This window comes from Eurytemora carolleeae, unplaced genomic scaffold (genome assembly GCF_000591075.1).
Source record: "Eurytemora carolleeae unplaced genomic scaffold, Eaff_2.0 scaffold609, whole genome shotgun sequence".
Taxonomy (NCBI): domain Eukaryota; kingdom Metazoa; phylum Arthropoda; class Copepoda; order Calanoida; family Temoridae; genus Eurytemora; species Eurytemora carolleeae.
Genome location: NW_019396624.1, coordinates 85969 through 100416, shown reverse-complemented (window position 1 = coordinate 100416; position 14448 = coordinate 85969). Strand labels below are relative to the sequence as shown.

Below are 14448 nucleotides of genomic sequence, written 5' to 3'. Positions count from 1 at the left end.
ATCCTTTTCAAAATATTATTCCTTAAAATTCTGGATCAGAATGAGGAAAAAATGTTTTATTACGTTTTCGTTTTCAAATTTTTATGCATAGCGTTAGTTACCATATCTCACTAGTTGACAGAAATATGTTTAGAGAGCAACAAGTTAGTTCCATACTTAGTTGACATTTTTCCACTTTCTACATAAAACCAATTTACCTCCAGATATAAGAGTAATTTTATGGTAACAAGTAAAAGTATAATTTCACAACTATCTAACACAAATATTAGATTTCTCGTATTAAGGGTCTGTTGGCGTAATTTTCATGAACTTCTATTTATAATTCCGTCGTGTCCTATTTACAAGAGAACCTGTTGAACCTAAGACTAACAAAGAGGAAAGGTTTATTCTTATTTTAATACAGAAAGCTTGATGTGAAGCAAACAATTTGGTAAATTGCTAATTAAAAAAAAACGAAAGGAACAATCTTGATATATTTCATGTCTGAAATAAACAAATCACGTGAACAAAAACATTTTCATTCAAATGCATTTTTCCCTCCATCATCTTATAGAATTTGCTTTTCACTTTTATATCAAGTTTTCTATCCATCAAATGAATTTAAGAACTATCACTATATTCAGTGTTCATTTATGTTTTATCTAAGATTCTTTCCCATGGTCAGTATCATCCACAATACCACACATAATCCTGTCTAGGCTAGTACACACATCCTTCTCCTCCCCTTCACTCTCCTTCCCGTCATTCAACCCTGCCTTAATGTCTCCCTTGCTGTCCTTGTCAGAGTACATCTCATCTAAACAAATAGAAATAAAAATAAAAAAAATAATTGTAAAAATCGATATTGATTCTTTAAGATACTTCGGAAAAGATAATCCTTCGATATATACTATACAATAAGCATGTGTCTTCGTTGTTTTTTGGGTCGTTTTTTGGCTATAATTTCTTTCTATGTCAAAATTTGGCAAAGGAAAACAATACCAAATGTTTTTAAATTGTTATTCTAAACATTTTCTTTTTGTGTTGTAAAAACCATTTTTTTTCGTTTTGACAACTTTTTTAATGATAAAGAAATTGCAAATTTAAACAGTTTAACAATCTTTATAGTTATATTAAATTTTTATAAAAACCGATCAAAAACAATTAACAACACTGTCTAGACAGGCTAGAGATGAGATCTGCAACCCAGACCGCCTGCTGGACTATCTGACCCGTACCGGTAAGAAAAATCCTGTACCAGTCCGGCCACCTACTACGAGGAGGGGTACATAATCATCATAGTCACGATGCGTACCCTGCAACAGCCAATCACTAACTGCACCCGTTCTTACCTGTTTAAAGCTGAGCGGTTGCTAAATTCCACTCCTCAAGGTCCTTCATGGTCCATTCACCCCTCGTTGTCATTGAATCAATATGTGCCCTCGTTATTGGAAGCCAGGCTTCCAAAATCCAAATCAGATCCAATTTTAGTTCTGGGATATCATAACTGTATTGTGTACCTGTTTTGTAACTTTTAAAGTGACAGATAATTGAAAATTTTACCTGGCATAATTTTTTAGATACAAACAAACCGTTAGTGTAGACTTAATCTAAGTTATATTTTGCTCTCTACCCCGAAATGGTAAACATTCTTATTCCCGCACCATACCATTTTAATATTTAGATAACCTACGTATTATATTATATATCCTTAAACAAATCGTTTTTTTTTTATATTTTGTTGATAATCTTAGTTCACCTTTTCGTCTGGGCAAAGCCTCTAAAGCTTCCTGGATAATTCCTTTCACCTTCTCCAGTTGTTCTTTAAACCTAAAATAAACTTAAATTTAAAAATGTAGATGAAGATTATTTAGTTTCTTGCGCATCTTCTTTATCTTAAAATATATATATAAATTATCAGAAATAAATACTTACAAACCTAAAAAACAACAATAACTGTAAAAGATATTAATTATTATTAATCCGATTAAGGTATCAATGGTACTATCATGAATCAGGCATTGACATCTTTGCATGGAGGCTAACTTCGAATCACACTTTCAGTTTCTTTAACAATAAAGATGATTATGGTAAAAAATATGTATAATGTATATCCTGAGCTAAAAACTTTAGAATGGGATATCCTTAATCACGAACAGTTAATTTATCTGGAGATTAATAACATAAGTTGAACAAGCATTATTTAATCTCGAGATAAAGAAAAATAGTGGATCAAGCATTAATCCCGATTTCCACTATTCAAGAGTTCCCAGCTCTGGTCTTATTTTAAATAAAATTAATTTTGTGCGGGGGGAGGGGAAAGAGAATATACTTAATCGGTTATTACCTTGATGTAAACTGTACTCTTCTTCTCTTCTGGACCATGAGCATAACACGGAGGGTTTCACGGGCCTAGGTTTATATTTAGCTTTTATTGATCAGTTAAAAAATCCTAACGGGAAAAATATTAGTTTTGTACTAAAAAAAATCAAATGTTGAAAAAAATGTCAACTTTTTTAGCCTATGTAAGTCGTGCTCATGGGTTCCCTAAAAATTCAGCCAATTTGGTCTTGCCTTTTGGCCAGCTATAGCTAACAAATAATTTTGAATAAAAACAACAATATATATATAAATAAGCGAAGAGCTCTAGTATATAATTTATATTATTGGAGGCAAATATTATTTTTTTAGAAGTATTTTTGGGTGTAACGAGCGTACACTGTACAATGTACAATGCCAACCCCGATTAATCCTAGATGAACAGAATAAATATCTATAATATATATATATAATATATAAATAAAGCAAAATTAATTATGTACACTGTACAGATTGCTATTATCTTAATTGATTATAAATTATATCTTCTTAACATTAAACAATGATAGGAAAACAAATGAGAGTTGGAGGAAGGAAACAAATACGCTGTTAACCAAAAATTAAACATTAAGAAAGAACTAAAGGTTTGAAAGGAAATATAATCACCTGGTGCGGTCTAAACTCGTTAATAAGATGATGCATATGGATAAACAGTAGATTTATATCATCTATCTTTTCCTCTCTCTTACCAGATTCAGGACACTAGAATAATAGATAAATAGATGGATAGATAGATAAACAGAAAAAAAGATTAGCAGTTGAAAAAAGACTGGAAAAAGATTTCGAAATTGATCTTGATTAAAATGTTCCAAACAATCAAAAAATCATTATTATTATTAAAGGACAACCCATCATTCAATGAAATATGGGTCAGCGCTACTAGCTGCCAAAACTTAGGAAAAAGACTTATACTAGGCGATCTGCCCAAAACAGCTCCGTTTCTGGAGACTCTCTGAAAGCCAGGCGGTCCGCCCAAGTCAGCTCCGTCTATGGACTCTCTGAAGACCAGGCGATCTGACCAAAACAGCTCCGTCTATGGTGACTATGAAAAACAGGCGATCTGCACAAGAAAGCTCCATTTCTGGAGACTCTCTGAAAGCCAGGCGGCCTGCCCAAGACAGCTCCATTTCTAGAGACTCTCTGAAACCCAGGCGGTCTCCCCAAGACAGCTCCATTTCTGGATGAAATGTATTAAATTTATTAACCTTGAAATTTGTTACAAAGGATAAAATGGAAAAAAAATATAAACCGACAGGAATTATTTTTCGACAGATTTAATTCTTCATTCCTCAGTCCACTAGACAACAGGAGAAGTTTATATTCATTCAACTTACAAGTTTTTGACCTCTGAGCTCCTCTAGTTTGATTTTATGCAAAAGTATGAAAAACAAACTCATCTGGTCACATAAAAAAATTTAAAATATATTTTTTCTTCTCAATAGCTCTTCTTGAAGAGGAGTTAAGATTAAAAACAATAAAGATTACAATCTAATGTGAAATTAATTTTGAATTGATGTGCTACATTTTAAAATTCATGTTACAAAATTAAGTGTTCTCAACAGATTTGTTTTTAAAATTTTATTTTTTACCGCCCATTAACCAACATAAATAAATAAATAAATAAATAAATAAAATGGTCAACCATCATCCCATGGGAGTCAGGGTTAAGCTTTCATCAAACCGTACCACCATATTGGTTGTGACAATTAAGTGAAATATCCACACATTCTGAGAAGTTTTCGTGAACAAATTCGCACATTTTAATCTCAAATGACGATAAAATTGTGTACAACTACTTTTTTTATAAATTAAATTTTTTGCAACATCCCTTTTTGCGCTCTGGACGGTTTGTAGGCAAAATTGGTCCTGAAAACCCTTGGTAACGTAAAATTCCCTCATTTTATACTGTAAAGTACAGAGCGTTCCTTATCATATTAGATTATCTCCAAGCTTATATGCTAAAATACTCGCATAATACTCGAAAAACCTGGTATTATCTGCATACAAATCTTTAGCCCCGCAAATCGCAATTTGAAGCTTTAATACGATCCAATATGACGTGGGACACCCTGCAGTTATAACTAATTAAAACCAACCTTAATGAGTATCTCTAGGAGGTCAAGGAAGTTGAGCATTATTGAATGATTTAATTTTCTTAATTCCTTCTTCCTGTCAACATCCTTATTGGGTAGCAGCTTCTTTATACCCTGACGGAACAAAGTAATTTTAAATGTTCAGGGGTGTATATTATCATAAAAAAATCGCCCCCCCCCTCTTTTGAAAGTAACCCCCCTCCCCAGAAGTTTAGATTTTTTAGGGTTCGGGCATTTACTCTTCTATGGGGCTATGATACAAAACTTCTGATAAAGAATAATGCAAAATATAATAATATGAATCTTTTACCTGAGATTCTAAGGTTTGTATAATTGCGTCATCATTGTTTATTTGTATTCCAAACATACTATACGTGTCTTGAATTGGTGGCGGTGGTCTAAACAGTACATTAGTACATAAACAAATCATGTTCTAACTGTTAATTGTACAATATTATGATAGATCATGGAGTAAAACCATATATTCAAGTTTGGGAAACTAATTACAAAACAAGAAATATGTTTTTTTACAGTAGTTAAAAGAAAGCTATTGAATGATTTACGTTTTTCTTCGTCTTTTACTCGGTAATTTGAAACTTGTAGAACATATGTTAATTTTTCTAAAATTTATTAGTTATAAATAATTACAAATGACAAAATTACGTTCCCGCATTAGAAGAAATAACAAAGATGACAATCATTCCGCAGTTTTATCGTCGATTCAGTAAATACGAACAATGCAGTACAGTTCATTTTTAACGAAAGGACAACATATTTGATGAATATATAGGTTAACAGTGGTATATATTTTAAAGGCTTCCTCCTCGTTATTTTTGGAAATTTTGGGTACTTTTACGCAGAAAAACATTTATTTTCTACAATTCAGCGAATAAAATTCTAAAAACTATGTTGATATCTAGGAAAAAAAATGTTATCGGGGGGGGGGGGGGGGGGGGGGCGATGATTACATAGCTTTTAATGTAAACATAAAACAATGCTTATCAATCAATTCAAGTTTTAGGGACGTCCTACTCTACTATCCACATATCAAAATCTAAATGCATTTACTAAATCAAGAAATAGATATGGACTTTTGCTTTACTTCTTGAAAAGGTTTTTATATGAAACTAGGCTTTTAGGGCGCTTCGCGCCATCTTCTATTTAAATTGTGAACATGTTCTTTTTGTTTAAATTTTAAACAAAGAAGAAAAAAATTTCGCGGATTTCCAAGAATTTAATTTTTTTTACAAAATTAAAAAACTCATTTTTTAAAAAAAATTTTATCATTCGTAAACCTTCCCTGTATTCACGTGATGTCCCGCAAAGAATTTGGGCCCGATCGGTTCAGCCGTTTTGACGTTTATTGGATACAGACAAACAAACAGACAGACAAACAGACAGACAAGCCAAATTTATATATAGAAGGTTGATCAGTACCCAAATCAGTAAATGGAAATTTTACATATATGTTCAAACCTGGGAACTTGTTCTTTCCGTACAGCTTCATCCGTGTACAGCTTTATGTAGTGCATTGGAGGTACGGGCATTGAGGAAACCTTAAACGTTTAATTATTACTGGCTGGTGGGCCGGCGTTGTCCGTGGAAAAAAAATCGATTTAAAAAAAATAAATAATAAAAAAATTCAATTTTTTTTCTGGGGGCTACCCATGAGTCTCCATTAACAAATTTCAGCTCCATTCGGTCGAGCCGTTTGGCCGGCCATAAGGAACATATATACGAATATACACTAGCTGAAGTGGCCAGCGCAGCTCAATTTACTTGTTACTCCCGCGATGCCCATGGAATTTTAAAAAATTCAAATTTTATTTAGGCTGTGTCACCCCCCGAGGTACCCAGTGAAATAAAATTTCAGCCCATTCGATCAAGCCAATTGGCCAGCTATAGCTAACGTATATCTATATAATAAAACAAGACATTCGTATATATATATTTTGCCCATAGCCGGACAAACGGGCTGAATTTTGTTGTGGACACTCAGGGGTGGCCGGGGAGTGTTATAGGCTATAAATAGATACTGTCGTTTTTCCTTGATAAGTCTTGAATACTGTTCGTTCTTTGCGCTTTTATTGCATAAAAAATCGAATTATAAGATAAAGAATAGATAATTTTACTATTTAGACCAGAGAAAAGTTTTGATGTTGTTTACCGAGCTTGCACCTCTAAAAAACGAAACAGTAACTTAAGAAAAAAAAAGATTTCCGAAATAGTTACCTGAGTAACCTCAGGGCCTCCGGCCCCCACTGCCCCGGACACCATTTTTTATTCTGAAAAAAATTCAAACGTAAAAGGTTTATTTTATCACAGAAGTATCTTGTTAAGAATTCTCCAGATAAAGCTAGGAAGGAATGGGTTCAGTGTAAGAACCAAGAATTTTCCCAGCTAATTCTCTCGCATTAACGACTGTTCCGTTTTCTTCGGCTGTTTTTTCATCTAGAATATATGAAAAATTAATAATTTTAATGGACGCAACAGATTTAAATTTTGAATTAAAAACATGTTTAAAACAGTAAATCTTTAAAAAATAATCAACCCTCAGGCCAAATTTTTTTGTTGTGAATCCCAGAATAAAGCGATAATATCTCAGATTACTCTATACAGTGGCCGAATTTAAAGAATTTGAGCGGCGGTTTAATTTAAGCCGCGGCTTAAATATGGTTGGTTCCACTTTAAATTGTATCAAATATTTCAAGATTTAATCTGGCGCTAAATTTAAACCGGATTTTGGCGGATTTAAACCGCGGCTCAAATTCTTTAAATTCCATCTCAGATCAAATTCCTCTTGGATCTCCTTTATTCGTCGTACCCTACAGTACAGAGACAGCTAAAATCAGGCCTTTACCACCAAATTAAAAAGCTTTCATTATGGATATCAAGAGAAAGCGTTTGTACCGTCAGGAGTTTTTTTTTCAGGAGTTTGTCATTTAAGAGTTTGAATTTGAGTTTGTCATTATTACTGATTGAAAATTTAAAGCTGTAAATTTTTTTTCTTATGAACAGGCACAAAATAGAAATGAAGTTAAAAATCGTGATTTATATCATTCAATTAGATAATAGAAGTAAGCATTACAGAGAGCAGAAATTATGTCAAAAATACCTAGTATTATTTGAAGTGGTTTTTTATGTTTACTGGATTTTCCTATTCCAAGCTGAGGCAATCCTTTATTCAAACCTACAAGTGTTAAAATATAAAAAAGAAAATTGTAATTAATAAAACGCGAGTTGTTACATTTCTAAAACGCATTGCCTCCCTCAAAAAAGCAGTTTTGCTACCTTTGGGCACATTATTTACCTAACTAACCAACTTTTCCCTTTAACTTACCCAACCTGCTCACCAAAGGCAACTATTTAAATGATTTTTAGATTTCGATAAAAAAAACTTAAAAATGAAAACCTTCTAGCATAATGTGATGCATTTTACTAACTAGCCTGCTAGTATGACGTGAGGCATTTCAGAATTAAACTGCTAGCTGTATACATTATAGTGACTAACCTGTTGGCATTACGTGACGCATGCATTAAAGTAATTAACCTGTTAGAATGCGCATGACAGTAGCTAACCTGCTAGAATGATGCATTTTAGTAACTAACCCGACAGAATGACGCATTTAAGTAAAAAACTTGCTAGCATAACGCATTTAATTAGCTAACCTGCTAGCATGACGCATGACAGTAACTAACCTGCTTGCAAGACGCATTTAAGTAACTATCCTGCTAGGATGACATGCAACATTTATCAAATAACCTGCAGGCATGACGCATTAAAGTAACTAACCTGCTAGCATGACGCATTTAACTAACTACCCTGCTAGCATGACGCATTTAACCAACTAACCTGCTAGCATGACGCAATTTAAGCAACTAACCTGCTAGCATGACGCAAGCTTTACAAATATCCTGGCTGGAGATATATCCACACTCCTTGCAAGTCCCTTGCGTAGGCATTCTAGATTTCACCTGTGTAGTGCGTATTGGTAAAAAACAATGAACTTTTTCATAGATAAAAAATTATTGTCCCAATTAAAAGTTGTAAATTGCCGGTTTTGCTGATAGGTATTAATAATGTTACAATATTTAATTTAAGTAAAATAATATGTTTCAGGTTTGCCGACTTAAGGCTACATGCCAAAACAAACACAAATACATATTCCTACGCTCTGATTTAATATATTTAATATATATTATTCAGGATTAGCCACAAAGTAAGAGGTTGTAAAGACGACCTAAAACACTTTAAACAGGAAGATTCCAATGTCGAATAAGATCTTCAATTCTTCAGCTTAAATATATTAATTGTATGGCTTTTTTACTATTGGGATAAGATAGATATAAGTTCATAGTTGCATGGGGATCATGAATATAAGGAAGCAGACAGTATACGTTCCGTACAGTCGTATTTGAACTCTCATCCTTTCAGGGTAACCTTCATGTATTGAAGTGAAATTTTTACCTGTTCTTTAACATTTAATTGTTCTCCAGAATGAATAATATCAATAATGGCAGATGGACGAATTTTCTCCACTTCCTATAAATCCATCCTAATCATAAAAAGCTGGAATAAGATGCATTTTTTTTCTAGCTTTGCGAAGGTTAGAAATGTTTTTTTTAGACCAAAAAACCCAATTTACATCAAATTAAATGTCCTACTTCTCACATTTCAAACCCACAGTGAACTAATAGAAAATGGGATATGGCCATTGGCCATAAAGAAAGTGAGACATTTTTAAATGATGACTTTTAATTTTTCAGGGTTGTATATTTTTTAAGAATTACAGTCTAATATTGTTCTCTTTGATGTCAGTTATCATAGGATTTTTTTTTATCAAGGTCAATGGTAATAAGTGGTTGAGCAAATATATTGAACTTTTTAAAAAATTTCAAAAATTGACTGAGTTAGGCCAAACAAAACCTCGTCAAAAATGCTTTTTTAGGTAAAGTACATTTTATGGAGGTTTTTTGAACCCAACTCAGTCAATTTTTGAAATTTTTCAAAAATTTTAATGGAGTTAATCTTTTTAGACAATTACGAAGAAAATGGTGTATGACATGATAAATTCAAAAAAAATTTTTTTTTTTGAGCTATGTATCCTTTTTTGCGATCTGCATGGGCCTTGTACGACCAGTAACCATTGACCTAGATAAAAAAAATTCCTGTGATAACTGACATCATAGAGAACAATATTAGTCAGCCGAAATATGATTGAAAGATGTACGGACAAGAAGAAAATGAAGAAAAAGAAATATTGAAATGTCAAAATATTTGTATCTTGCTGCTATCACACAACTATTTAAAGAATTTTTGCGATCTGCATGGGCCTTGTACGACCAGTAACCATTGACCTAGATAAAAAAAATTCCTGTGATAACTGACATCATAGAGAACAATATTAGACTGTTAGGTATTTGTGGTGCAATATGTCTGTTTTCCTGGAAAAAAGTAAGATTTTGTGTGTAAAATAGGCTTAAAACTAAGAAGTTTTCAATATTGACACGTTTTATGATGGTTCCTTAATGTAAGATCTAGCATAGCCTCGGTAAGCATTCGGACTGTAAATACACTCCGTACTAAAATATTATTAATATTAATATTATAATAATACGTTCGTAATACAATGCTTTCTGAATTAGTAAAAATAATCAAATGTTTTTTGCATAAATATTATGCAAAATATAGCAAAATACTAACGGACCAATTAATCTTAAAATCGTAAATCAATCAACCAATCGTCAAAAAATAATTTACCTGAAATAGTCCAACTTCTTGAAGTATGCATACATTACTATTTCCTTCTCGTATGTGTATTTGAACGGCTTGCAACGGGGTATAGCTCCCTGCACATAAAAAAAGAAAGAATAATATTTTTTTCTTCAAATCCGCTACTTTTATCGAAAAAAAATAAGACATTATTATCTTTTAAAATATTTACACAATTTAGTATTTTTTTACTTTTAAATTTAGTAGCATTTCAATTAAAAAAATATGCCCAAGTTCACCTTATTTCTAAAATTTGTTTACCTCTGATCCCGTTGTTATTGCAGTACACCTCTGAAGTCTGGCAATATCGCCTCTTTAAATAAAATAATTTAGTTTAAAGTGGCTGTAAGCGTAATTTTACTGTTAACATCTTGCAAAGAAAAATATCAACAAATTCAAGTGTTTCAGTAGAAAAAAAGAGGATAAAGGTTTAAAGAGTACTGTTTTGAATCGGACACACACTCTCGAAATATAGAACACCTTTCAGGGACTGGTCATGTAATTTAAAGTGATCTCCAGTTAGATACTTAAATGCTCTGATTCACAACGGTACTCTTTAAACTATAGATCTAAAAAACTTGTTCTTCAACAAAATTTGACAATTGACAATTACATTTACAGGTTATCTATCAAATCAAATAAGTGACAAGCGGATTTATGCAGTAAAGACAAAGAAGCAAAGTGACAAAATTTATCTCTAAACGGCAATATCTTCCTAATTCTTACTTAGATCAGGGTTTAAGGGTAACGTTGTGAATCAGAAACGTAGCTCCTTAAATAAAGGGCCACAAGAAATTACGTCGAAAGGTCCCTTTAAATATACGAAGAATACAAATATTTTCATCACAAGAAATCCTTTTACCTAAGAATATTCATGATGACCGTCTCGGCGATATCATCTGCATTATGTCCGGTCACAATCTTGTCTACCTCTAACTAAACACGGGACTAGACTAAGATCCAAGGGGAATAATAATAAAAAACATATCCCTGATATGTTCCAAAAACAAATATAGAAAAGCTAATGATACAAAAACGAAACAATATTTCTTCTTTTATTTCAAATATGAACGTTACAAATTTTTTTTTACAACAGTACAACATGAAATAAAAATTCATTTTTAAATAAAACTATGGAACAGATTAAATTATATTTATTTAAAAATTTACCTGCATAGCTCCTCTGTCCAGAGCTTGTCTTCTGAATACTCCACAAAATGTGCAATTGTTCTTCAGTCCAACCTGAGAAACTAAACAAAAATATTTTATAATTTCTCAACAGAAAATCAAATCAAATCAGGCTTTTAGGGACTTCATCTCTCCACACCCCAGACTTCAAGTGAAAATACCAAATCAAGAATAATTTTTTTCTGGACAGAAAGCAGGGAATATTTAGCAAAAACGGTGGCAAAAGTCAACAACATCTAGTTCTGTGCGCATTGCAATGATATCCTTAAATTTTTTTTTCAAAATCAGCCGAAATATGATTGAAAGATGTACGGACAAGAAGAAAATGAAGAAAAAGAAATATTGAAATGTCAAAATATTTGTATCTTGCTGCTATCACATAACTATTTAAAGAATATTGTACAAAAAATTTAAAATTTAAAAATAATTATGTGAAAAAAGTAATGATGATAGAAACTGGTAAAATTATTATCAATAAATTTCAATAAAAATAACAACAAAATTATTAAGTTGTGCAACGAACAATGAGTATACCTATCTTATCCATGGTCCAACCATAAAGATCATCATAGGAGAGAATCTTTAAAGGGATTCCATACTGATCTCTATTCCGCTTTACAGTCTCCAGGGAATCATCTCTGTATCCAGTTATTCCCTCATCTTAAACAAGAAAAAAATGTTTGAATTGTAATTTTTTAACCTTTTTAAATCAAAGATTCCAAAGTAAAAAAAGAAATTAAAATAAAACATTAATATCGTACATTTTCATTATCTACCATAATCTAGAAACTAGTGAAATCGTGAATAATTTGTCTGCCTATCTTTTGATTAAGGTTTCTTTTTATATTACCTATTGAAAGTAGCACTAGCTTGAGACCATAATTATATTTCTGATTTAAAGTTTTCATTATGTAGGCTAGTACAGTAGAATCCTTGCCACCAGATGCACCAATAGCAACATAATCACCTTTAACAATATAAACGTAGAAAAATTTTTATGTCATGTGTACAAGTAGTTAATTTTTAATTCAAATACAAGCTATACACCATTTATCATGTTAATTCATTATCAAAACAAACAAAAAAGATAAGATTTCGGAAATGTCCAGAGTTTATGTAAAAAATTTAAAAATTTCTTTGAAGGCACAATTTTGAATGGTTTTCAAAAAAAACATTGGGCAATTGTTTGGTCGAAAGAGTAAAAAAAAGGTTCGATTAAGAATAATTTTACAGACAAGGCAAATATTCATTTAAATTAAGTCTAAAATACAAGACTTTCAAAAAAACGACCTCTAAAGTACTAAGGCTTTAACTATGGTTCGATTAGCACTTTTTCAAAAAGAGCTAGTTCTGAAATGCATCTTAAAAAATGTAGGGGTTTTCGAATTCAATTTCCAAACAAAGCCAAAATTGCCAATTTGAACGTCAACATTTCCTTTATTTTAGTACATTACAGACCGCTTATTGGTACCCATTAATCGGACAAGTAGAACAGATTTTGAAAATGTCAAAGAATGTGAGAATCGAACCATTATGAAAGTCTGCGTATACCTTAGAGAGCTTTTTAGGACATCCTGTATATACAGTGTTACCCCACGAAGGATGTGACTTTAATAACATAAAACTCGTAAAAAAATGACCATCTGGATGTTTGTTTAAGATCTTCATCCCTAAATGAAGTTATTAATGGTCAACACAATGATTGGACAAGAAAGAAACAAGTTTACAAGTGAAAGGAACCAAGAATGTTTAAATAATAACAGAATGATTTCCGTACAATCATCTCTCAAGTCTCATCCTTTGTGAGTAACCTTATAAATTAGTTTTAAGAATATGAACCGTATGCTTCAATACCATTACCTTTTTTGAAAAGTTTCCCTTTTACAATGGTAAAGTGAATCTCGGTTTCGAAAGCAAAGTAAAAACAATCTTTACAGAGTGCATCTCCAGTCTTAGGTCGCTTGAGAATAGCCTTCTTGCCACAATCAGCAGTACACTGTACAGGCATTTTTATCTGAAATATGAAGCAAACACATTAAATTCCCTGATGGTGGTGGCGAGAATTGAAGTTGTTTATTATTTTATACTGATCATCAATATATTAAATACGAGGTTTGAAGTTGGGGGATTGCTTAATTACAAATGGCAGACATAATTCTTTGGTTTAAAATTTGAATATTTATTAAGTCCAGAAAAGGGTAAAAATGCAGACTGGATAAATGTTATTAAGCTGTATCAACCTATAATCAGAAACAGGGACATAAATATATGTTCTGGTACAAAGCGGAGATATAAAAACTAATCCTATTTTTTACAAATTTCAAATTTACACTCCATTTAAAACATAGCGAAAATCCGCAAATTCAAAGTTGTCTTTACGACCAAATTTTTCATACACATTGCGGATTTTCATAACATAAGAAAATGGCTGCTAAGTCCTCTTGTATTTTTTAACAACTAAAACAAGAAATTGAGATTTCAGGTTTGCTAGAAATAGCACTTTAAAGCGAAAAAGCTGGAGATATCAATCACTGGGCTAACCTTTGTTGGGGGGTAAGGGTATTAAATCCATAGAAAGCCTCAACATTAAACTGTAGAATTAAAAATACATTTTTCCACTCCACATGAAGACGTGACTGAGCATGATTGAATAGGTCAGATTAATACTCTCTGAAAGACTTGAAAAAGCTGGTAAATACTCTTCCAATGCCATCAGTAATTTCTTCATTTACATTGGCAAGTTCAAAATGAGGTTCCCAATAAACATAGAGATGAATTGACGCTGATCAGAAGATAATTTTCATTTTCTCAAAGTTACAAATATTTGTCTAAAAAAGTGTGAAGCTAAATTGTGTAAACTGTCACTATTCCCATGTTGATGAGGAACAGATGTTTGATCAGATTTCTCTTATTTACTATCTACATGTTACAGCTATCATCTAACAACAAGATGCTTGAAAACAGTTCAACGAAATAACATTTAGAGAAGAACTGAGGGTAACTGCCGGGAATGAAGTAATTAAGAAGAAATTTACA

General features: G+C 32.0%; 2 protein-coding genes across 2 annotated transcripts; both read right to left on the bottom strand.

Annotated features, from left to right (window-relative positions):
* Positions 1-455: 455 nt before the first annotated feature.
* Positions 456-6785, bottom strand: LOC111706504 (mediator of RNA polymerase II transcription subunit 7). Its single transcript, XM_023479392.1, has 8 exons — positions 6684-6785; positions 5928-6007; positions 4762-4849; positions 4455-4565; positions 2965-3060; positions 2327-2391; positions 1739-1809; positions 456-796 (listed from the first exon to the last, which is right to left on the bottom strand). Exons 1-8 carry the CDS (start codon positions 6726-6728, stop codon positions 642-644), a joined length of 711 nt encoding a protein of 236 aa, XP_023335160.1. The 5' UTR covers positions 6729-6785; the 3' UTR covers positions 456-641.
* On the bottom strand, positions 6735-14400 carry LOC111706503 (cytoplasmic tRNA 2-thiolation protein 1). The gene is made up of 12 exons (XM_023479391.1): positions 13273-14400; positions 12263-12379; positions 11947-12072; positions 11395-11474; positions 11087-11160; positions 10486-10537; positions 10213-10301; positions 9977-10034; positions 8920-8994; positions 8336-8426; positions 7567-7641; positions 6735-6902 (listed from the first exon to the last, which is right to left on the bottom strand). The coding sequence occupies exons 1-12, from the start codon at positions 13418-13420 to the stop codon at positions 6808-6810; spliced, it is 1080 nt and encodes a 359-aa protein (XP_023335159.1). The 5' UTR covers positions 13421-14400; the 3' UTR covers positions 6735-6807.
* Between the last annotated feature and the right edge of the window lie 48 nt (positions 14401-14448).